The sequence below is a fragment of the Protomyctophum parallelum genome (assembly GCF_964188405.1).
Source record: "Protomyctophum parallelum genome assembly, chromosome: 7".
Taxonomy (NCBI): Eukaryota; Metazoa; Chordata; class Actinopteri; order Myctophiformes; family Myctophidae; genus Protomyctophum; species Protomyctophum parallelum.
Genome location: NC_139705.1, coordinates 36,170,835 through 36,195,404, shown reverse-complemented (window position 1 = coordinate 36,195,404; position 24,570 = coordinate 36,170,835). Strand labels below are relative to the sequence as shown.

The 24,570-nt window shown below is 42.0% G+C and overlaps 3 protein-coding genes across 4 annotated transcripts in view; all 3 read left to right on the top strand.

The window, feature by feature from the left end:
* LOC310861149 (protein regulator of cytokinesis 1-like) overlaps positions 1 to 7,894 on the top strand; it is an 8,468-nt gene extending 574 nt beyond the window's left edge. Inside the window, exons 2-14 of one of the 2 annotated variants that reach the window (XM_083768487.1) lie at positions 394 to 526; positions 610 to 732; positions 846 to 1,079; positions 1,287 to 1,457; positions 1,614 to 1,763; positions 1,854 to 2,001; positions 2,138 to 2,274; positions 3,306 to 3,401; positions 4,043 to 4,189; positions 4,266 to 4,391; positions 6,133 to 6,240; positions 6,668 to 6,829; positions 7,626 to 7,894. In XM_083768487.1, coding sequence (XP_083624613.1) covers positions 394 to 526; positions 610 to 732; positions 846 to 1,079; positions 1,287 to 1,457; positions 1,614 to 1,763; positions 1,854 to 2,001; positions 2,138 to 2,274; positions 3,306 to 3,401; positions 4,043 to 4,189; positions 4,266 to 4,391; positions 6,133 to 6,240; positions 6,668 to 6,829; positions 7,626 to 7,697 — 1,807 coding nt within the window. In that variant the 3' untranslated portion in view covers positions 7,698 to 7,894. The remainder of the gene's footprint in view (positions 1 to 393; positions 527 to 609; positions 733 to 845; positions 1,080 to 1,286; positions 1,458 to 1,613; positions 1,764 to 1,853; positions 2,002 to 2,137; positions 2,275 to 3,305; positions 3,402 to 4,042; positions 4,190 to 4,265; positions 4,392 to 6,132; positions 6,241 to 6,667; positions 6,830 to 7,625) is intronic. The other variant, XM_083768488.1, reaches the window with a different exon arrangement.
* Positions 7,895 to 10,131: 2,237 nt separating this feature from the next.
* Positions 10,132 to 10,787, top strand: LOC310861342 (large ribosomal subunit protein uL13). The gene has a single exon (XM_083768760.1). It carries the CDS (start codon positions 10,134 to 10,136, stop codon positions 10,749 to 10,751), a length of 618 nt encoding a protein of 205 aa, XP_083624886.1. The 5' UTR covers positions 10,132 to 10,133; the 3' UTR covers positions 10,752 to 10,787.
* Positions 10,788 to 17,027: 6,240 nt separating this feature from the next.
* The window catches only part of LOC310862061 (immunoglobulin superfamily member 21-like), a gene marked incomplete at both ends in the record, with an annotated part of 28,195 nt that continues 20,652 nt past the window's right edge, over positions 17,028 to 24,570 (top strand). The window contains one exon of the mRNA XM_083769798.1: positions 17,028 to 17,224. Coding sequence (XP_083625924.1) covers positions 17,028 to 17,224 — 197 coding nt within the window. The remainder of the gene's footprint in view (positions 17,225 to 24,570) is intronic.

Sequence of the window (24,570 nt, the reverse complement as noted above, 5' to 3'; positions counted from 1 at the left end):
TGCTTTGGCAATGTAAACGTATGTTTTCTCATGCCAATAAAGCTCTGTTGAATTATTCTAGTGAGACTGTAGCCCCGTTTGGAACACCACTGTCCACACAACGAAATTTAGCTCAGCTGCCAGCTGGTGAGATGAGTGGATCTTGGACTAGATGTATTTTGTCGAGTCTGATGTGATGAGTCTGACTTGCTTTATATGTACAAAACAAACTGCCCTGTAGTCTTAATTCAACATTAGTTACCTGTGTATTCCGTGACACTGTTTTTTGACAGATTTGTGTTTTAATCCCGTCTGTGCCTGAATGCAATTTAATTTACTAGTATCTGTTTAATTTACTAGTATCTGTTGATCTTGACATGTGAACATTATCCTAATTCACTTATTAAATTTCAGTGAAGTCCATGCAGAGGAGGCAGTCACCTACCTCCGCAGAGCCTTGCTTAAACTTCAGGACATTTGGGAGGATGTGGGGATCCTAGAAGAACAGCGTGTAGAGAGGACTCATATTGTGTCTAAACACATTAAAGTGAGTACCACATTGCCTGGCAAAAAGTCTGCCATTTGGCCCTGGGCAACTGGAGAGCTAAAAAAACTAATTTGTTTTTAAAGGGATTGCTGGACCAAATGATTGAAGAAGAGGATGAAATGAAGACGAGAATGGCTGAAAACATAAATTTGTTTCAGCTGGAGGTCAATTCACTGTGTGAACAACTTAAGATGCCCCCTTTTGAGGTACATCCCCATTCAGACTCTTGTCTCCCCCCCCCCCCCAGTATCATTCATATGTTTTAGGAAGGCCATTAAAATCCTTGGTGAAACTTTCATCTTTGTCACTGTGACTTTAGGCGGAAAAGGGAGGCACCATGCTGCAGCTGGAGAAGGCAACTCGCACATGTGTGGAGGATTTGAGGAGACAGAAGAGTGACAGGATGGAGGGGCTCCTTGCTCTTGTGTCTAAAGACCGTGAGCTGTGTGACCGGATGTGCTCCTCTCCCTATGTGATCAGCCATGATGATATACCCTCCCAGGAGCAGCTACGGGGCTACCGCTCATACCTGGATGACCTAGCCAAAGAGAAGGTTTAATTCTTGATGTTTCATCTGTTTTGTAAATGTCTGCACTTGACCCTTTGCAGGGGCCTAATGGTGCATTTTGCATTGCTGTTATATAGCCATCATCAAAACGTGTTTAGTACCTGGGTTCTTCCTGTTCAACCTGTGTAACTGTTAATCAGGCTAAATGTTAATTGAGCTAAATGGCATCCTGCCTTCTGTCTGCTTGTTCAGGATCGTCGACATGAGGAGTTCATCAGCATGAAGAAGCGGGTCCTATCATGCATGGGTGATCTGGAGTTGGTCCCTGAAACGAGTTTCGAGAAGCAGGTGTTGTGTGAGGACGAGGGGCATTTCTGCCTTTCCTCCAACAACCTCGACGGGCTCAAACTCCACCTCAGTCAGGTACAGTTGCACTTAACCACTAAATACTTAGTTGACTGGAATTCCCCAGGGGCTTGGATTAGTCCTTTTTTTCTCTCTACACCAAATCACTTCACCAAAAATCTACAATCTCTCATTGCTGTAAGTCGTACCCTTCCTTTTTTGTTGTTCCACCAGATGGAAACTGCAAAACTGCAGAATGAGCAGCATTGTTGTACAGTTCGTAACAAGATCCAGGACTTGTGGGAGCGACTGAAGAATCCTCAGGAAGAGAGGGACGCCATGTCTGTCCACATGGTCAACTCCAAGAAGCGGAATAGAGCGGCAGTAAGGCATTTTAGTTATGCGTGTGTGGTGGACATTGTCAACATTTCCTGAAGGTCATTCCCTCAATTTATTTGTCTTATGTCTGACCAGCTAGAAGATGAGCTGCAGCGGCTGCATGAGCTCAAGTTGAAGAGCATTAAAACCTTCACAGAGGTTGTCAGAGCGGAGGTCGTCTTGTTGTGGGACAAATGTCTCTATAGCCAGGAGCAGCGACAGGCCTTCACTCCTTATTATAGTGGTGAGTGGCTGACCAGACACCCCCATTGATTGTTTTTTAAAGTGCTAATGCATGACTAGATTTGTACATGTCTGTCACAACGTTTTGTCCTTTGTGGTCCTTGAATGCAAACGATAACAAATGCATCTTTCTTAAGACAACTTCACAGAGGAGCTCCTCAGCCTGCACGAACAAGAGGTAGTGATTCTCAAGAAGTACTATGAGGATCACTGTGAGCTGTTTGAGGGAGTTGAACACTGGCACAAAAACTGGGAACTGTTTGTGGAGCTTGATGTGAGTACTGTCTTGAGCTTGTGTTGTTGGATAGGGATATAGATGTATGGAACCCTCTTGGACAAAATCATAACTAAAACCTCAAACTATGTTTCAAAGAAATCTGGGTTATTGAAAAACCATGGTCTTAACATTCTTAACTTCTTAATTTAATGAAATTGAACCTGTCACAGAATTTCAGGTAACATTTAAAAAATGTGTACAGTATGTAAAACGTGGTGAAGAATGATTATGCACTGTACTAAAGGGCATTTCACTTTCAAACACTTCTGGGGTCATTAACATTTACTCAAGCTTTTGTGTGCACTATTTTTAAGTTTTGTGGTGTTTAGATATTTCATATGCATTTGATCAGACGGTGCCCTCAGAATATTTGTCAAACGCCAATGTTTGTATTACTCATTAGCCAAATTCAAATGCTTGCATTTCTGTGTCAGTATGACTATACAGTGAAATTGGTTATCTGACAATCGTGTAAACTTTCACTGCATGGCCTAAATGTCACTAGGGTAACTAGTTGTGAAGTCTACAAGGTAGTTATGTGACTAGTTTAACCATAACATTACTATGCTGGAGAATGCGAGGAGGCAGAAAAGGCATGTCACTTGTTTTGGTGAATACATAGAAATACTGTTCATATAAACGGAGCAACTAACATTAATTCAATTGCATTTAAATAAATTGCTGCTACTTGTCTTTAGTATAAAGCATGCTTGTATGGATGTATAACTATCTGACAGAAAATCTTATAGTTTCACAAGATGGTATTCCTATCTAGTGTAACACAGCTGTTTACACCCTTTTTTCAATATTGATTTATACGTACATTGTTTTATTCTGAATTTATTATATTACATTTTATTGAATGGGCTTGTGCAGTCTGATCAAATGAATATTGAATCAAGGGAAACTGTCTGTGGTGCACACAAAAGCCAGAGTAGATGTATTACCCCCAGTGTAATGCCACCATTGTGTACATTGTATTTGTGTACAGTAGCATAACTCCTTGTATGCACATTGTTCCACTTTAGAAAAAGGCCAATGATCCCTCCAGATTGAACAACAGAGGAGGGAACCTTCTTAAAGAGCAGAAACAAAGGGCTGATGTGCAGAAATCTCTGTCCAAGGTGAGAAATTGTTAATGCTCACCGAAACCCAAAACGGTTGCTATTCAAATGCACTTCAAAGCCTACTTGTTGATAATGAAATTACATTTGGCATGTGCCAGCTGGACTAGGTTTGGGAAGCTACTGTATAGTTTGTATTGGGCAGTGGCCACTAGGTGGTGCTCTTTAAAGCAGATATTTTTGTTCAACACACCAGTGCATATAGTGGTAATCCTGTTACCATTTCTTGTGGGCATGTCATTATAGACATTAAGTATATGGAATAACATTTTATGAGACAAAGGTGAGCAGGTGTTTGCCCACCTGCCCCTGCCCCTGGGGGGGGGGGGGAATTAATAACTTTTAATAAACTTTATGGAATAAAGCCATTGGAAAAACATGGCCCCCTCACATATTTGGACAGTATGAGTTGCCAGAATCAAGGACGGGTGTTTTCGATGACTAACATGGAAGTTAAAATGGGAGGTTTACAATGGGTTATTTTATCAGACGCCCCCTTCTTATACAAATATCTAAATACAGAATCGAGCAACTTAAACTGTCTGGGGGGTTCACAAAATCCTGCGTAGGCGATAAATGACCAATTTAGTGAAATATCACTGACTGAAAATGGCCCCTGTCAACATTGTCCTCTTCTCCAGCTGGAGAAGACCCTCAAGGCTCAGGTTGAGGCATGGCAACAGGAGCACGGCAGGGAGTTCTTGGTTAACGGGCAGCAGTTTATCGAGTACGTCCAAATGCAGTGGAACGACCTCCAGATGGAGAAGGAGCTGGAAAAGCAGGAGAGGGTAAACCACATGGACTAAACTGTCTATTTAAGTCTAGTCTCATTTGGAAACTATTTAAAAAAATTGTTCTCAACAGCAACAGAAAAAGATCAAGCAGAAGGAAGAGGATATGCGATTCGGTACTACAATATTGACTCCTGCCAAGAGGCGGCTGGTACCCACTCCATCGAAGGCCAGCGCCACACCTGCCAAAATGAGAAAGGTAAGACTTTGCTGTGAAATGGAACTAATCGATATTGCCTTATAGCCTCGGTACCCAGACTTTTATTTTCGTTCGCGTTCAGCTCAAAAAAAATGAAAGCCTGGGGGAACGAGAGACATTTCCTGGTCTAGGAGTGGAAGTGAACTACAGTGCAGAGGGGCGTCTCTTTCCTCCGCTGATTACTACCTCAGAGGGACGCAGGGGTGGGGGCTCAGATCGGTGAACCAATATTCACCAGGGGTTGCTCCCTCCCTCTAGACCAGAAAGCAGGCTGGCTGGGACAGGCTAATATTGCCGTAACAAAATCGGTTGGCTGTCTAATTGTCTCCACCAGGCCGAAGGCATGGGGGGAGAGTATGTTTTGCACTCCGTCCGTACGTCCGTGTGTGTCCATGAGCAGCTAATCTCGGCCACCGTTAACCCGGTCGATGCCAAATTTTGCACACACTCCCTGGATGGCAACGATGAACCTCTGCCCCAAACTTTCCAGAACGGCCTGTTATAGCGCCACCAGGAGGCCGCTTTGTGCAAAACAAGTTTTTGCACAGTACACCTACAGATTTTGTCCAAACATCACGCAAATTGGTACAGTCTCTCTAGAGTCATTCAACGAAACCCGTCTTTCAGATTTCTCAGACTCCATCCTGATTGGTTAAGATTGGCTTCCAAAGTTCACAGGAGTGCTCGGTTTCAAACAAAATGCTGCAAATCATGAACACATCGCGTGATTTCCGTGAAATTGTGCACCCACATTCCCACTAGGCCGAGGACGAAATGCCACATGAACAATTTCAACTCAGCCTCAAGGTGGCGCTATAACTGGCCGAAAAGTGTTTTTACCTCTAACTGCACGGATCTGTGGATAACTTTGTATGCCAACTCCCTAGAGGCCAAGGAAAAACCTTTGCCTGGAATTTTTCACATCTGCTCTTTATAGCGCCACCAGGAGGCCGACATATGTAAAACACATTTTCTATTACTCCTTCAGATTTTATCCAAATTTCACGCAAATCTGTACACATGATCTCCATAGTCATGTGATCAAGATTCAAGACAGGTTATGAAGGCAAGCTGCAATGTCCTACATTCCTATCCTGGTGGAAACCTGTGCCCAGAAGGGCACTTTCTAGTTCATTTATGTTTGCTACGAAGAGACTAATAGGTTTTTAAGTCAAGCACTTTGCGGTCTGTTTAAAGCCACAGTAGTTGGCTCCAGGTGCCATATTTTGAATGCAGTATAATCCGCAACTACTGACTTATGAAAGAGAATAAATATCTTCATGAAAAAAATGGGAATCGTGTGAGAATCTCAATTCTTGTGGAGGGAAATCGAGATTCACATTTGAGCAAGAATCGTGCAGCATTAGTTTTGGGAGCTTGTAGTTCTGCTATTTTTGGTTGACTAATTATTTTAAGATTAAAGTGTCTTTGCTTGATGTTCAGAAGCAGACATTTCATAAATGCAAAGGCCTCAAAACTGTAAAACGGCAGCAACACTGACGATACAAACCTCACATTTTCAATCATGAGATGTTGTCCTAAAAGGTGAGTTGACTTTTAGGATTTCCTAATGGTTTCATCGTCTCAGGATAATTATTGGAAAATGACAGCCCCCTCATACATAAGACAATATCAGTCACCAGGGCAAGGGGCATGATGCGTTCTTCGATGGGTCAACTCATTATATCATTCTGTATGTGAATGTACTAAATTGACGCCACCCTCTCCTCTCGCCCCCCAGATTGCCAGCAGCACAACACTGGCAACTCCCAACAGCACCTTCAGTTCAGCCTTTGGATCAGCTAGCTGCAAGATGACGGTCCACAGGCCTCCAATGTCTTCTAGCCAGGTATGCTCATACTGATTGCCTGCCATGATGATCGAGTGCTTTTACTTTTAAGTTGGTTGATTTTCATTTATGTAAAGCAGCTTTGGGTTAGGGATGTGAATTATCTAAATCTTAATTGTATACAGAAAAAAAAAAAAAAAGGCACATTATTCCTTAATCTATTTATTTGACTATACAGGGCCAGGCAATGGCATCTTTGTATGTGCGTTCCTCGGCCGTGTGAGCAGACAGCATTATATTCATTAGGCTTTTCCATAATTATACTCCCATGCTTACAATGGGGTGAAATCCCTCCTTCTTTTTTTTTTTTTTTTTTTTTAAGGGGCATTTAGATTGACATGACATTATGGATACATTTTGGACCATAATTGCTTTCAACCAGAGGCTGTGTGAAAAGATATATATATAACTCTGGTGTTCCTCCCAGGGTGAGAAAAGCCATGGGTTGGGGAAGACTCATCCTCGTGCACTGGACAGAAACAAGGACCTCACTAGACCTCCGCTTGGTGCCTTGAGAAACGACGGCACCTCAAATGTCACCTTCAGCTCAAACTCATTGGCCGGGACCGGGAGCTATTCAGAATTTGCAGTGAGTTTTTTTTTCTCTTTTTTTTTTTCCCCCCAAGACAAGGTGGCGATCCGAGCACTCAAAAGGTTGAGAAGTTGGATAAAAATAGTTGAACTTTATTTATAAAAGTTAAAAGAAGCCAAACATTTATAAATGCAGTACAACTATTTTTAACCACCCTCTCATTTTTAATTTGAGTGCTCTGTTTGCTGCCTTGTCTTTAGTATTCAAGTCCCACTTTCTTTGAAGCACCTGCCTACTTGATAAATAAATGATACTGTTAATATGGTACGCCCTCCTATGGAGCTTTGTTAATTAAAGCACATTTCATCCTAAACTATTAAATGTGTGTTTAATTATCTCTAATATGATTGTTGCCATTAGCCACTTAATTAAGCCCCGTAATAACTAACACTCTACTTGGACGGCTTTTAGTTTTTATGTTTACACAAAATCTTAAGTGAAAATTGACAAGCTACCAGCTCCATACATTGCAGCACAACTTGTGAGCCAGACTAGACATGCAGGGGTTCAAGTGGTAAAAGCTGCAATCCAAATGCTTATGTGCGTTGTCTCGATCTCTCTGCTGCAATGACGTCAGAACTCAAATGTCCTACACCATGGTCAAAGTTTCTATTATTTTATTGTATTGATGGGTTCCTACCATGCACACAATGTGTTGATCATTAACTGGGCTGTACCTGTAAAGTAGAACTCATTCATCATAAAATTCATATTTCACATGTAGAAGTTGACTAAAATCTTAAGGTCAAATTGCTGAAATGTAGACTGACATCAGTGCATCTTTTCCTTGCAGCGTGAATTATCCAAGGCGGCACAAAGCAACATGAAGACAGGACAGCTGAACTCGACAGTCAGTCGTCGTTGATGGTCCTACTGTAGTAGCACACCAGGAACTGATCGGACCACCTCACTGGTGTCTCAACAAGGCATTATTTGGCACTATTTTTATTTTATGGCAGACGACAATTTTCTTTTAACCACATTACTGTCGTGTTTTATGTTTGTCTAATTGTTTGACCAGACATTCGTTTTTAGCAGTGGAAATGCATGTTCTCTCTTCAAATTGCACATTTTAGTGCATGTTTTTTAAATAAATGTTTTTTCAAATGATGTAATGTATTCGATTTTGTCGCAAATTAGAGTTAGCTTCAACCAGCTGAATTGACACCTATGCTCTGACTATTTATGGAACCAGACCAATACTATACTAATATAAAATCTAAACTTTATTGTGGTTCACAAGGAAACTACACAGGTTTCTCTACACTTGCTCATTAGCCATATCACCTGGAAGGAGGTGCAATATCTTTAGGTGACTTGTGCTATCCAGAATTAGCTGTAACATTTTTATTAAGTAATGATCACTGCTATAGAGGGCAGTCGGCAGTGGTTCACTGAATGCAGTTTCTGTTCAATAATTAAGACCTGGATAGTTGGGTCTGAGAGAATGCATCTTATCAAATAGTCTGTGGCTGAAATGCAGGATAAATAATGAACCTTGATATGAAAAGGCTTAACCCTGTAACACGCAGGTTAATTTCTACTTGCAAAAAAGAGATTTCAACCTTACTACTAGGACTTTACTACTGGACAGGAGTAGCCGGGATTTGAACCGCCGACCCAGGGATCATTTGGATGACCTGCTCTACCTCCTGAGCCACAGCCTCAATTTTACGTACTTATCAGGGTTAAATGTCATGGAGTCCAGAGATTTTGAATTTCAGCCTCTGGGGGGTATTTATATGCAAATTTGACCAATGGCATTGCAATGAACATCAATGATTATGTTTAGGTGATTTTTTTTTTTTTTTTAATCTGTTGTATTATTGCAACGCTTGGTGTTACAGGGTTAAACCACTGCTCGAGTGGACAGGAGCTGCAGACTTAAAAATCTATACTAACTCCCACCCCTCCAAGCTGTACATATAGTATCTATCTGGTCCTGTTGTATTCTCACTTGATGTAGATTTGATAACTAGTTTAGCACAAATGAGCTTAATATATCCTGTACATGAGATTTTGCATATCAATTAAACTATACAAAATCTCTCTTGGCAAAGTACATGATTCCTGATTTTTCCCGGTCGATTTGACATATGGCTCAAGTGCGTACAGTCAAAACTGGGAGGAGTAGTGCATCAAAATAAGTTACTCTAAAAAGAAACTGTTACAATTACTAGTCTGGTTGCCACACTAATTGCTACAGTATCTCACCTTGATATTCTGTAATATGATGGAGTGCAGACAAAAAACATCTAGTCCAGGGGTGCCCAAAAGGTAGATTGTGATCTACAGTACCAGTATAGATCACAAAGGCGGTGCAGGTGGATCACATGACATCCCCCCCCCCAAAAAAATATATAATTTAAATATAAAAATGTATTTTTTTGCCACCTGCCACTTAAATTAAGGTGACTTGATTGATTGACATCAAAAGGTGCCTGCAGGCTCAAACCCACAATGCAAGACTTTGTTTTCAAGAGTGTTGCACACATCAGTAGCATAATGCAGTTATATTTTAAAACATACCAGTTCCAATTCCTCCCCTCTATTCCTCAAGTGCGCCGCTAGGTACAATTTTAAACATTTTCAGCCCTGGGATAATACTGTAGCGAACACAATAGAACAAAATAAAGAATAGGCCTATAGGTCTTATAACATTTTCAGCAGCAGTTGGCACAGCACAGCTCAGCCTGGGCCGGCCGTAAGATCACTATCTATCTATATGCACCAAGTCTCTGTCTGTATGTATGTGTGTGTGTGTGTGTAATCTACGTAACTTGAGAAGCGTTAGCCCCACCGACTTCAAATTCAACAGGTCGGACCCACGGTTGTCCAGAACCGCCCCAAAAAGGCCTCTGCCCGGGCTCTGGACCGGGCCCCTGCCCATTGTCCATATATGGAGCTGGGCTGTTCTGACCTCACAACACTCCATATTTGAGCATTCCTGACACAGAACTCCACAAGCTGCCTGCATATACTCCATATTTGGGCATGCCTTTCAAAGAACTCCATATATGGGCATAAAAGGGAGACAGACTTAATGTCTGGGGAGGAGCATGCATTTCCAACTTGCATCGTTCATCGTGCTTTGATTCTGCCCTGCATTAATGCAAGTCAAAAACAGGCCTCAGACCAACTGTCACCCGATGACAGCACGATGACAGCACGATGACAGCACGATGATATGACATTTCAACACAGCTGGCCTGTGAACTTTAGGAAAACACGAGCGGACCAGCTACAGACCTCCCCCTTTTTCTTCCTGGAAGCAAGAAACATTTTTTTGGCACAGGACATCATGGCGGACCGGTTCAATAAGGTTCTGCTGCTTGATGGCAGAGGCCATCTACTGGGGCGTCTTGCTGCCATTGTGGCTAAACAGGTCCTGCTGGGCCACAAGGTGGTAGTGGTGAGATGTGAGGGAATCAACATCTCTGGAAACTTCTACCGCAACAAACTGAAGTACCTGGCTTTCCTGCGTAAGAGGATGAACACCAATCCCTCCCGTGGACCATACCACTTCAGAGCTCCCAGTAAGATCTTCTGGAGGACTGTCAGAGGTATGCTTCCTCACAAAACTAAGCGAGGACAGTCTGCACTGGACAGACTGAAGGTGTTTGATGGTGTCCCCCCTCCATACGATAAGAGGAAGCGTATGGTCGTCCCAGCTGCCCTCAAGATTGTGCGCCTGAAGCCCACTCGCAAGTATGCCCTCCTTGGGCGCCTGGCCCATGAGGTTGGCTGGAAGTATCAGGCTATCACAGCCACTCTGGAGGAGAAGAGAAAAGAGAAGTCTAAGCTCCACTACAAAAAGAAAAAGGCCTTGATCACCATGAGAAAGAAAGCGGAGAAGATCGCAGAGAGCAAGCTTGCACCATACACAGCCGTTCTCAAAGAATTTGGAGTTCTTGTCTGATTTAGTGGCCAATAAAGGTTCTAAATGTTTATAGAACATATTTTGACTTATTCCTTTGCGGAGAAGATCGCAGAGAGCAAGCTTGCACCATACACAGCGTTCTCTGAATTTTGAGTTCTGTCAGTTGGCCAATAAAGAAAAAAAAGAAAAAAGGAAAAAAAAGAGGGGAAATGTTCCATCCCATCCTGACCATTAGGCTACCAGACAGGCTCCATCACTGACTGTCATGAGACACAAGGAACAGGTGGGTATGACGTATCATAACTGATGAAGAAAGAGGTCTTTTTCATGTGTTGTCCCAAAGTATGTACCATGATCATCGTGCTCTAAACATTACAAATAGACTCATCTTAACCATTAGATAGATTTTTCTGTGCAAGTTCCGTGGTTGCTCCAAGAGAGCCATGAGCTAGTCTCTCTGTCGTCCCATGCTACGATGGTCCAAAGGTTAACTGACCCCCTGGCCTTACATATAACTCTGAATGCATATATCGGAAAGGACCCCAAACCAAAAACGACCAAATTAAATCCATGCTATAGCGCGCCAGATGTGGGACTAGCACAGGTATGATTTGACCTTAAGATTCCCCAGATACCGACAGAACAACCAGGAAACACATGAGTAAGTAAAAGCCTCAGGAGAGAGGAGAGAGGACGGAAGGAGAAATAAAGAGAAATAAGGAGAACGGAGAAATTCAGGAAAAAGACTACGGGAGAGACACATGAAAACCAGTAGACAGGTTGGTCCATTTGACAGAGAGGGCCCGTTGCTCTCTGTCCACACAGTACACACACATGTTGGTAGGCCTACAATGATCGTAGTCTCTCAAGACAGACTGTTGAAACAGGGGCAGCTGTTTTCCCGAATATTGACGATGGGATTCTAAGATTGCAATGATCGTGATGCATCTACGGGGAGCTTGTGAATTAATGTTTCTGCTTCATCACTTATAATACTGCCCTGTTCACACTTATGTTACGTATATACAGTACAGTATACAGTCCTTTATACAGTCTTTTTATGCTTTCCATGAGTTATCGACCTACATTATAAGCCATATTTTGCCTGCCCACTAGTCACTTTTAGAATATTGTCTAAACCCAGCATACAGATGTCGCTACTGGGTAAAAACTGAGAAGGAGCCTTGATAGTCGGGAAAAAAAATGTAGATTTTTAACATGGCCTAATATGTGACCAGATGTGGGAGTTGATAGGTATTTTGTTTAATTATGTTTTATTGTTTCATATTTTTATGTTCACATCTTATAACAATGTTAAAAATACCTTGTATTGTCTCTTGTATGCACAGGACATCCCTGTCATACCATGATGTCATATACAGGCCTGGGCCGTGGCTCAGCGGTCCAGGCACCTTGGCTGTTAATCCAGCCAGTGTGCCGCGGGTTCGAATCCCGATCCCGACGGCCCTTACTGCATGTCACCCCTCTATGTCACCCCCCCATCTCTCTTCCCGTTTCCTGTCAGCCTACTGTCCATAAAAAATATAAAATAAAGGAGATAGCAAAAAAAAAGAAAAAAATGTAATAAGTATATTTACGTGTGTACTGAGTTTGCTATCAGTTGTCATCCACTGCAGATGTCACTTATACCAAGGAAAATGATAAATGGCCTAAAAACATGACGACAACATAACAACAACCTAATGGCCTTAAAGATGAGAACAGCACCATACCCTCTCACCCCAGATAAAGAGACAAAAAACGGATAATCAAGGAATGTGACTGAAATAAAAAACAGGCTTCAGACCAACTGTCACCCGATGACAGCACGATGATATGACATTTCAACCTATTGAAATGTGACAACTGGGGACTGAAGGCTCATTCATAGTCTGTATTTTCGGTGGTGAGGTGACCACTGACCACCGCTCCGGTGGTGAGGTGACCACCGGAGCTGAAATAACGTTGAGCGGTGGTGAGTAAAAACAGAGAGAAGGGTTGGGGGTGGTGGCGGTGGTTTGCTCTTCACCGCGGCTCGTGATGTCATGTTGTAGTTCGGTGGTCACCTCACCACCGATAAATCAGACTATGAATAACGCTTGAGACTATGACATATTTTTTGGTATAAATGTTTGTGCCTATGAGATGACATTGGTCCTATTGGAGACCTCTCTCTCCTCTATCCTTTACAACTGTACACGCTCTGGATCTGAATTTACTCACTAAAGATAACTTGGAAATACTTTACGCGTCCTTTGCCTGTGTGTCCAAATCCTTTCAGGTCTTTCAGCACTATTTTTCATAGAGTGAGTCTTTTATACCTGGGTTAAAGGTTTTACATGGTTTCATCTTTCCGGTGAAGTTATTAAGGTGTAGGATTCTGGTCTTGGCTATTCATTTTCATGTTTAATTCAGTCTTACCAGAATGAGGAAACACATCCCCACCGGACAAAAAATATATGATCAGGGTTTGAGTTTGGGATAATAACAGAAGAGGCATGGATCCTCATCCATAACTCATCAACAGTGCCACAAGCTGATCACCACCATGCTACTAAGCCCAATTGATGAAATTATTTGTTCAAAGGTTGCCCAGACGTATTGACTGCATACAGTATAGGCCTACACTCTCAATTAGGGATTTTCCCAGAGGTTAATTTCACTGATGTGTACAATCTTTATTCAAATAGTAGTTTCATTTGTATTGGCGTGTGAAGCTTGAGGTAGTTCATAATCGCTTCGACGTGATGCCTGGGTGAGATAAATCGTCTGTGGAAATGATGCCAGTCAGCATGGCCCACTGTTTAATGCTGTGGCCAAAATAATTATACACATTTTCTATGGTATCATAAAACTGTTTGAGCTCTGTGTTACGGTCCTATGTGGCCCTAGGGGTGATTTGGTCTGTGTATAATCCACTGTTAGGCCCTCATTTATCAACCGTGCGTACGCCAAAATATGGGCGCACGCCGAAATTACCGACATTTTCGACATTTAACATTTCCGGCAAAGCTTGAAATTGAACGTGACAACGTTCAAAACCCACGTCTGCTCGGCAGCTGGCGTAGCTTTGTCCTTGGCTGTTTTTCTGTCGGAGCAGCATTGTTTGACCAGCTGAGAGGCTGTCACAGGCATCTAAACATATATGTATTCACTCCTAAAATGTTTATATAAAAGGTATGTATAATGTATATGGGCTACATGTAAAAAATAAATAAATAAAAATGTTAAGGAATACATGTGTCATATGAAATTAGTAGGAGATAAAATCGCGCAATTAAAAACAATGTTGCAAGAGATGCTTAAGCCATTTAAACAGTGTTTTGCATGAGCGCATACATGCGAGGATTTGGGCTGTCTGTGCTGAAATATTTCCATGATGGGACGTTGGAGAGTATAGTGCAGCAGTGCTGCAGCTCAGCTGCGGAGTCCCAACGTGGTATAGCCTACTGTAGCCTAATCTACAGCAGGCCGATGTCTTTCTGGAGTTACGGTATATGTGCAATATAATAAACCCGACGCGTTGCTCGAATGCCAAATGTACCGTGCCAGGCTGCCAGCGCAAGTGGGAACTGCATCGGAGATATGTATATTACCCAGCCAGCCCACCACCAGCCACACATGAGGCTATATACGGTTTTGGCTGCACATTCATATAATGACAGTTGACAGCCCGGCCACTGCAGTGACTAACGACTGCGAGCAGTGCGAGGCACGGGAGAAACCTATTTTTTCATGTAACCATGGTTTCAGGAAATGTATTGCCGTTGTTCATGTCGCAAAAACGAGGGCGAGGCTAGATTTAATAGGGCGTGCCAGATAGATTTCAGCCGTGACATTTATTAACGTCAGAACGTAATTAAGGAAGGATCAGCTGTTTGCGATCACTTTATAAATGCCGTGGCGACGTGGGTGTACTACGAAACCTGCACTCGAATCTGTGGCAGATTTTACACTTGATTGATAAATGAGGGCCTTAGTGTTTTCCAGTGCTGATGATGGATGGTGGGAGTGGCAGTAGATATTGGAGGCGTGTCGTGGAGATTGTGACAAGCCTGGGCCAGTATAAAATCACCAACCAGTATAAAATGAGAGAGAGAACAAGCTCTTTTGCCATTGTAACAAACACCACATGCTGCTGAGACCCTGTTTTCTGTTTTCCCAGTGAAACAATACTAGACAGACAAAGTCACTAGACAGATAAAGTTGATAGTCAAAGTTACTTTAAGCAACTAAACTCATATAAACCACTGTCCATGCAAGTATCCCAAACCATTTGCCTGCATACTGTGTGTTTATAAATCAATACATTGAAACTGGGACTCAACTGATGCAAATTACAGCAATGTTGTTATTCAATTGAACCATTTACACGTCACATCTATAACCATTAGTGTTCACTTCGTAAATGTGTGTCAAACCCCATCCTCTGCCAGAGAAATGCCTGCTGCCTGCCTGCCTCTTAAGGTTACATTATATCCTTATAGCCTACTACAAACTTATACATCTTTGGGGTATTCCTGAATCTTATGTCATATTATGGTACATAATTATGCAATTCTTAACCCATAAGACACAGTAGGCTACAAGAGGAAATATCAGATTCCACTAGAAGGCTGAAACTAACTTGATATACCTGACATATTACATTCAATCATTCCTGATTTTTATATAGAAGTGTATAATTGTAAGTCTCTAAATGTTCTGATGAATTGAAAATGGTGGGCCTTATTGTAAACAAGTGTAATAAGCTTAATACTCAAGACATTTCCATAAAAACAAATCTCAAACGAAAAAGAAATCTCATTACAATAGGGAGGGGATTGTGGAGATTACCATGCATGTCTGCATCAATGTACTGTATAGCTGCATCACACAGGGCAATATTTCCACTGTAGCCTATAGAGGATTAGCCTTACTCTTCCATAATCAAAATACACAAATAATAGCAAGTACATTGATTACATAACATTTGCTTTCATCTGTTTGATTGTATAAATTCCCCGTGCAAGCTAAAAGCACAAAGCTATTAAAAAGACAGCGGAAGAAAAAATGCATGGGCATGGTTTTTCCTTTGTTTTGCCAATGGGTTCCCCAATTGTGTTTGATTTTACATGATCAGGTGGCCAGTAGAAGAAAGATTCTGTGCCAAATCTTCTGCCTCAACCGTAGGCCTACTGGTACTGTCTTTGCTGCTCTGTTTCTTATTTCATTGTTGGTTTATTTTTGATTGAGGTGTTCTTGTTTTATTCCTTTTATTTTATTGTACAGCACCAATTGTAACAACTGTTTTGAAAGGCGCTCTATAAATAAAATTACCTTACCTTACCTTACCTTACCTTACCTTACCTTACCTTACCTTACTGTAAGTGCCGGGATACTAGTTATTTTAACTTCAATAATTTCCTAAGTTTGAAGTTAATTTGTTATTTACTTTTCTTAATTTGTTCATCTTATTTTGAAGCTTCCTGTATTATGTATTTCGGTTCACTTTACTTCCTGTTACCGCACCACACTGAGGCTTCACACATTCTCTAGGGGTCTATTCCCCTCTGTCAGTGACAGAGGGGAATAGACCAATAGACACACACCAGCATTATTTTGTTTGAACAGGGTGACTTTGTTACACTGCACAGCAAGGTATGAATGAAATGTTTGACTAGTATTTATATGCATCATGCACTTTTGTACTCAAAGTAAGGTTGCCAGTAACTTGCAGTTGAACAGTTGATTGAATGATTGATTTGAAGTTGTTTATATTGTTCTACAGCGCCTGTCGCACTCTTAGAGTATACTCTATGGTCGCACTACGTTGTGACTGTTTGGTTTGGTGTACCTGTGACTGTTTGATGATGTGCCCTGATCAACTGGTTCATGCAGCCCTTTAGCGCCCTTGATAAGCAGACTAAAGCGGAGTGAGGTATATGATTGTTTGTTTTGGTTTAGACTAGAGTCTCATTCATAATTTGTTTGGTACTTAATTAATTGTATTTGTTTATGGTATGTTTTGGTGTATGATATTTGGTTACTGTGCATTTTTCCTTTGGTATTTTATTGGTCATGTATTGAAGTGGACTGATTTATTTTATCACTGTATTATAATTGGCTATGAATTAACCATTTTATTGTTGGTTGTAATATTGAAGTTATGAACTTAATGCACATTGCACAGCTTTTATTGTTTAGTGAAAACTATGAAATAGTTTGATATGATGATCATAACAGTGCTTCTTTCCTTTTATAGTTTTCACGGTGTTGTAACAAAATAAACACCCGTTGAGACCACATCCATCTTTATCATCATTTCAACTATCGATGGCCTCTACACGTACAACACCCTGCCTTTGTCAAGTCCATCCAGGTGGAGGTGGGATCCTCTGTTCTGTGTCTGGAGTATGTGACAGAGCACTGTCCCACCATGCGGAGGGACAGCTAGGGGCCACAGGAGACCACAGGAGGCCCCCGGTGCAGCCAAGACAGGCTACCATCTGTGTTGGCTTGCAGGATGGCAAGTGAGTCACATGATCCACCTACACAGCATGTCAAGATGGTGGACAATATGTCAGGCCTCCGGCTTTGATGACAAATTCTTTCTATTTACTAAGTAACAAAAGGTCATCATCATACACTAGCCGCAATTTGCAACGCTAGATTTCTTTATAATGGGATGAATCTAGAGTTGCAATACCCTCCATTGACTCCCCACTCATCCAATTTGGTTTGCGATCTGCTTGTCTTAAACGATGTTAAACTCACCAACATTGCAGCTGTAGTCCAAGCTTGAATTATCCTCTTTCAATCTGCCAAGCTTGTTTTTCATAAAAATCCACGTAGACATGTTATGAGCTACTTTCTGTCAAGACATCCTCTGCATGTGATTCTTTTTCTAAGTGTTGCAGTTTGGAAGCACTCGTTTTTGTTAACGGGTCGCACTGCTGCCTCCTGCATTATGTGCAAATTCGAAACAGGTGGTACGCAGGTCCGTTCAGTGACATACGACGAGTGCTTCCAAACTCCAGCACTTAGAAAAATAATCACCTGCACAGAATTTCTTGACAGAAAGTAGCTGAGTCATAACATGTCTACGGTGGATTTCTATGAAAAACAAGCTCGGCAGATTGAAAGAGGATAATTCAAGCTTGGACTACAGCTGCAATGTTGGTGAGTTTAACGTCGTTTAAGACGAGCAGATCACAAACCAAATTGGATGAGTGGGGAGTCAATGGAGGGTATTGCAACTCTAGATTCATCCCATTATAAAAAAATCTAGAGTTGCAAATTGCGGCTACATCATACACTGTAAATATAAGGGGTGATATGAGCTCTGTTGACATGTAGGTCATTTGACACTTATTTTGGTAGGATTTAATTCCTCAAAACATATTTTCCTGTTTTGCACCCTCCTGGTCTATGGTAACATGCATGGCTGTCCAGTGCCTGCACGGCTTCTCCACCCAGATGACATCTGGCTTCCTTGTTTTTCGGAGAAAAGTGGCCATGTGACAGACTGGAGGTGAGTGACCATTATCACCGAACCATAGTGACTTCTGTCTCTACATAACACTGATGTTAAACAGAGCAAAGGATCAGATAGAATTATACTGTATGAGAAAAATATTTGATTGTGTAAGATAAAGATAACACAACCCTTAATTATTTAGAGGTGGAAATGTATGCCTATTCTAATGATTATATATTACTGAGGTGTAATTTGTTTACAGGCATTGGTAGTATCAAAATATTACAATACACTCGGAGGTGAAGTACTTTCTTGGATCACTGCCGTGGTATTCAAATGATCAGCCTGTCTGCTGCCCACGTTATAGTGTGGCGGTTATGAATCTATTATCTGCCATCTGTCTGCAGTAGTTGTTGTAATGCAAACATTGAATATACAAAAAGGAAATCCAAGAACAGTGAGAGAGCAGTAACATGGATTTTTCCAGGTCACACGTTTGCTGATCCACCAGAGACAGCTATGTATTGGCAGTGGCACCTTTCCTGTGCCCACACCCACACTGGAGGGCATTCCAACGATTAGGGGTTGAGAATGGGCTCAGCATGGGAGAAACATCGTCATTTGACTAACCCTTCCCAAATAATTTGTTCCAATTACACCTTAGCTTATGTCAATGATATACCTTAAGAAACGTGTCATATTATTTTGGTCCCTAAAGTGCAGCCTGAAGCCATTTTTGTCTCCACCTGACCGAAGGCATGGGAAGAGTATTTCCGTCCATCCGTCCGTCCGTGTGCAACCAGCTAATCTCCGGCAATGAGGGCCCAGTCACTGCCAAAACCACGACACACAGGATGTCAATTCCAAAACCAAATTTTCCAGAACGGCCTGTTCTAGCACGACCATGAGGCAGATTTTTAAACCAATCTTTTTAGAGGAGAACTTTAATCTTCTAGCTCAATTCTGTGTAGAGCAGGAGTGGACCTGGTGAGACGTAGGACAGGAGTCAACCCACAGAGCCTATATTCCTTCCACGCGCCAGATTGATGCGATCCTCCCGCTGCCGCATACAGTACCTCCCAGTCCCAGCAGAGTAGTTCCAGAGCAACAGATTATGTGTCCCTGGTCTTTCCCTAATGGGACTGATCGAGGGTAGCTACTGGGACGTAAATTGGGACGGACTTGATCACCCCGGCTGGGTCACCTGAGTGAGGTGTATGATGTTGATGACCTTAGCATACATTACTGAGGATACGTCCGGTCCCAGGTCCATGCAATGTTTTTTCGTTTTCGTATTCCCGTGTTCTCAAAGGCTTGATATAGCTCGTGTCGGCCTCATCGGCAGCATTATGGGTGCACGCAAGTCTCAAGAATCTGTATTTAGCTCCACCAACCAGGAGTACAACATCAATCCTGCATTTGCTGTAGCTTTGGCAGTGGTTCAGGATGGCAACACAATAGCAAATCGGCTGAATAATCTGCCATACTGTTAGCCATTAGTTAAGTTTACTTGAAGAAAGGAAAGTCCTGAGATAAAAATGGCAAATAAAAATGACCCATGAAAGCCTAGGTGATTTGTGCTCTTGCCAGCATCAGATTTGTCTTATTATGGTTCAGTAATTCATTAAGAACTGTTCAACTGTATAACATCTGGCTTCAAACGGACGCCTCCTGCCTGACCTCCAGCCCACAGTGCACATTTTTTGTAAACTAACATATGTTTTGAAAATAATTGCCTCTGCTTTTATCAAAATCATGCAACCTGCACGTGCGCAACCGTCCACTTTCCCATATTTTATCCCCATTAGCTATGAATGCCTTTCAAAGTTTGCAGGATTGGTCCGTTTTGAAATTTAGCATGCACATTCCCACTAGGCCCACTTCAAAACCTTTGACCTGCATTTCTCACATCTGCTCTTTATAGTGCCACCAGGAGGCCGATTCATGTAAAACAAATGTTTTGACATCAATCCTTCAGATTTGATCCAAATCTCAAGACGTGTCTGTTGGATTTCTCAAATTCCATCCTGATTGGCTAAGATTGGCTTCCAAAGTTTTCAGGTGTTGCCTATAGCCTCGGTCCCAGGCTTACTCATGTACACAATGCCGCAAATCACACAGCATCTAATTGTGATGACATTGTGCGCACATGTTTGATTGATTGAAGTATTTATTCACAGATTGCAGAATTACAGTACATTTCCAGCACAACTCAATTACAAAAACTGTTAACTGTGTGTGGATGACCCAATAAAGCGTTACACTTGTTTACAAGAGTGTCCACCTTGTTCAATTCATCAAAACATCTAGAGACGTACAAATATACACTTCTATTTAGCCAAAGAACAGAACAGGAATTCATCATAAAGGGAAAAGAAATATATACAGTGAGTGAGTCAGCTTTTACGGGGCCAGTTTCGAATTGCAGCCGTCCGTCGGTGACCTTTGAGAGTGGTTTTGAAGGAGTCAAGGGATTTTCATGTCTTAATAACTGTTGGTAGGGCGTTCCACATTTTAGTGGCATAGGAGCGAAGAGAATTTAGTCCCTTGTTTTTGCAGAATCTGGATTGCACATGGTTTGTTGAACTCTGTCGTCAACCCTAAGCCATTCCAGCTTGTCAAAGTGGGCAGGGGTGAGGTGGGTTCGGGAGTGAGGCCCAGTAGAAGCCTGACCAGTTTGTTTTGGGAAGTCTGGAGCCTTGTTTTAAGGGCCTTTTGAGGTCCTGTGGTACCAAGAGGTGCATGCATAGTCGAAGAAACCTTGTACGACGGCTCGTGGTAGGGTCTTCAAGGTGTTTTTGTTGACCAGCGAGGAGATCCTGTATAGCAATCTTGTTCTTTGGTTGACTTTTTTGATTACGTTGGTGGCCAATTTATCACTGGAAAGATTTGCCTCCAGGATGGAACCTAGGTAGGTAATTTCATCTTTTCGTGTGATAATCTTGTCAACCACTCTAACCAAGAAGCCATCTGCCTTGCTGAGATTACTATTCCAAAAAGAATGGATTCAGTTGTTCCCAGGTGTAAAGATAGTTTGTCATCAGCGAGCCAGTTGCAGAGCTTAGGGCCTTTTCAACCTGCAGTTTGACTTTGTTCCTGTCCGAGACCAGCAGTGCTGAGTCATCTGCGGACAGGAACAAGTTGCAGTCATAAGCTGATGTCATGTGGTTTACATATATTAGGAACAGTACAGGCCCTTCATTGTTTTCCCCACCAGGCTGTGGAAAAAATGACATTTGACATATTTCCAAAAACGCTCCTATCCTGGTGGAGACCTGTGCCTTAGTTGGAATTGTCCCCAAAGGACTTGGTCTGGTCCCTTGGCGTTTACATTGACACTTAAGGGACTTGAATTGTGCACAGTTCCATGTTTCCAGGCAGTCATCACTCCAGCCCAACTCCAGGGCATGAAGCAGTGCAAGCTGTGGCATTTCGCCCATGATATGATTCATCAAAGTGAAATGTCTAAAATAGCTTTTAACACTAAAATGCTCAGTTGCTGCCATCTGTTTTCTCTGAGAGAAGGGGGCTGGGGGGGAGATTATCTAATCCTCACAGATAAACCACACTGTAAAATCACAAGTGTCCATTTTTAACTCTGAGTTAAATGAACACTGAGGATTTTAGCCTATACTGTGCAGGGCTGCGATGAAAAGGGGGGTGGAGTGAAGTGGAGCACGAGCATCCCCCCCAACCCCCGTCCCGTTTAATAGAAAGCAGGATCCCCTCAGCGCGCACATTCTTCCCCAGTGAGAGAGGACGCAGCGTAGCTGAGCGCAGGACCAGCAGTATGGATGGAACTGGAACATGATGGGGAATTTGGTGCCATTACCGTTAAATAAATGACCTGACCCCCGACAACAGATGGTGTGTCTGTCCACTTGAGCAACATATAAAAGAGCACAAGAAGATGAATTGTCTTTTTACTTTATGGCTACTCATTTGTGCGGATATTTCCGAATTAATATTAGGTAAGTGAGTCAACCTCAAAGTCTCATCATCGTTGAGTGCGTTTTTTTATTATTATTATTGTGTAGTTTTTTGTGTCTGAGAGCAATGTATCAATACAACTCGTCCTATGCTGTCATTGCTGTGTGAAATACTTACAAGCCTAAACAGATGTTTTATCGGATTGCAATCGGATCAGCATCTGTTTAGGCCTATTGCCAATTATACCCTATACAAGGACTAGGCTATGTGCATTTTGCACTCATAGACAAGTCCTATAGCCTACACGTACAGCGAGATAACCTAAAGTAGCTATAAACAAAAGAGTCAAATGTGGCTATTAATGTGTAGCCTATAAGCACTAAGCAGTAGGCAGCCCCATGCCTATTACGCCTATGATCAGTGTGAATAGGAAGCTGCTGGAAGTGTGACACTGATGAGAGGATGATGTTGTCTATTAGAAATATTGTGCAGACCAACTACAAGGTGTGTGTGTGCGTGTGTGTTTTTTAAATGTACATTCTTTTAGACTATTAAATGCTGCATGAGGACCCATGCACAATGAGATGCATTAATGAGAGAGCTAGGATTTGCATCATGATATTAATAGACCCCAATTAATCGATTTTACTTATACAGTTATTGCAAGTTTGGCTCAGTGGACACGAAGACAACTTTTTATGGAGATAAGGCCACTTGCTTTATTGTCAGAATAAATGATGGTTGTTTGAGTTCTTTAGACTGTCACATTGATGTTTTTATTTGAAAGAATGCTAATACACACACTTCCCCATGCACCACCCAGGTTTTGATATTAATAATCTTTATTTAACCAGACAAGCCATTAAATACAATTATGGTGGCCAATGGTGACCTGGCAATCAATACTCGACTTCATACAATCATGAGATAACTAGCCAGTTGCCTTACTGCCAGGTGGACTTTCTGGCTATAGTTTTTAGAGATGACAGATGCTTCTCATTGACTGTGTGCTAAATATGGAAGGCAGCTCTGTGTTCAAAGCAGAGCATTAATATGAGGTGAACCGCTTGCATTATTGCCAGTATGAGCACAGCTTTTGTCCATTCATCATTTACGCCAACCCAAGATCAAGATTGTTTTAACCTTTGAATGTGTGTCACTACATAGAATCGGGTCTGCTCTAGTTTAAAGAAAAAATGCTAACACCATGGCCCCTGAATACATCTCGGGGAGAGCTCACACAGTACAGATTCAGGCTCGGATAAACCAGGCTTATCTGTAGACATGGCATAAGCAGTGAATCAGAAGCTGAACATATTGTTTCTACTGTGTCAATGTTGGTCCTCAATGTTAAGTAGCGTGTATAGGGCAAATATGACTGCAGTCTTAAATATAGCCTATTGTACTGTATGTCTAATTTCAGACAGTGTTGGGATCTCATTTTAAAACATGTTTTTTCTCAGCACAGTGAGCACACTCAGTTCAGTGAATAATTATTGTTTGTTGTTTAGAGACTGGTTTCTGAAAGTCAGTTATTTCTCGGGGCTGTTCCTATGAGGTAATCTGGCACATGTTTGTTTTTTTTTGGGGGGGGGATCATGTGCGTGTGTATTTGGGAATGTGTGTGCACATACTGTATGTGTGTGCCTGTGTGGGCATGCGTGTGTGCCTGTATGTGTGTATATGGACTAGGCCAGTGCTTGGCAAATGTTCGACTCTTAGATGAAATGCTAGCAAAAGGGGATTAGGCTGGAAAAACATGGAAAAAATAATCTGCAGGCTTGCTGCCCTCATGATTTAGAGAGCCTAGCATTGTGTAGATGGGCTGTCCATTACGATGCAGGAGATTACGCTGCCACCAAAGGCCTAGAAAGCTGTGACTGTGAGAAGCTAAGCAAAGCTGGCTCCAAGTGCACCAGATCAGGCCTGACCCGTGGGGTCACCTAGTGGGTGAGCCCAAACGAAGGACAAAAAGACATTAAACTTGCATGGTATTGCGTAATAGCCGTCATGTTTATTCACAGTTATGCCCTGTTAACCACTTAAGCCCTATTTCATACTTTGACGTACAATGGTGTTGTGCAAAAATAGGGTGAATAGCTGACCTGTGAGGTCACAGCGTCGCAATGCTTTTTTGCTATTTTTGAAAAAATGTGTTGAGTTGTTAAAGTTAATGTCACTGAATCAACGCATATTGTGTCATTGTGTCATCATGTTTTAATTCACACTATATTACTCAAAACATAATGAGGTGCCTGGAGGGTTAGCCAGTGCACAGAGTGAACATGTTCCTTGTATTGTGAGTGTGAGTTCAAATCTGATCCCTTGTCTTGTCTCGCATGTCTCTCCTCTCTCTCTGACCTCGATGTCATGTCTCTCTGCCCTCATGGTGTCGTGTCTCTCTGCCCTCATGGTCAGGGACCTAAATTCCACAACATGCAAACATGACCCGCTTTAATTACTTCAGTC

Coding starts and splice junctions, on each gene's coding strand:
- LOC310861342 (XM_083768760.1), top strand. CDS start 10,134: ATGGCGGACCGGTTCAATAAGGTTCTGCTGCTTGATGGCAGAGGCCAT.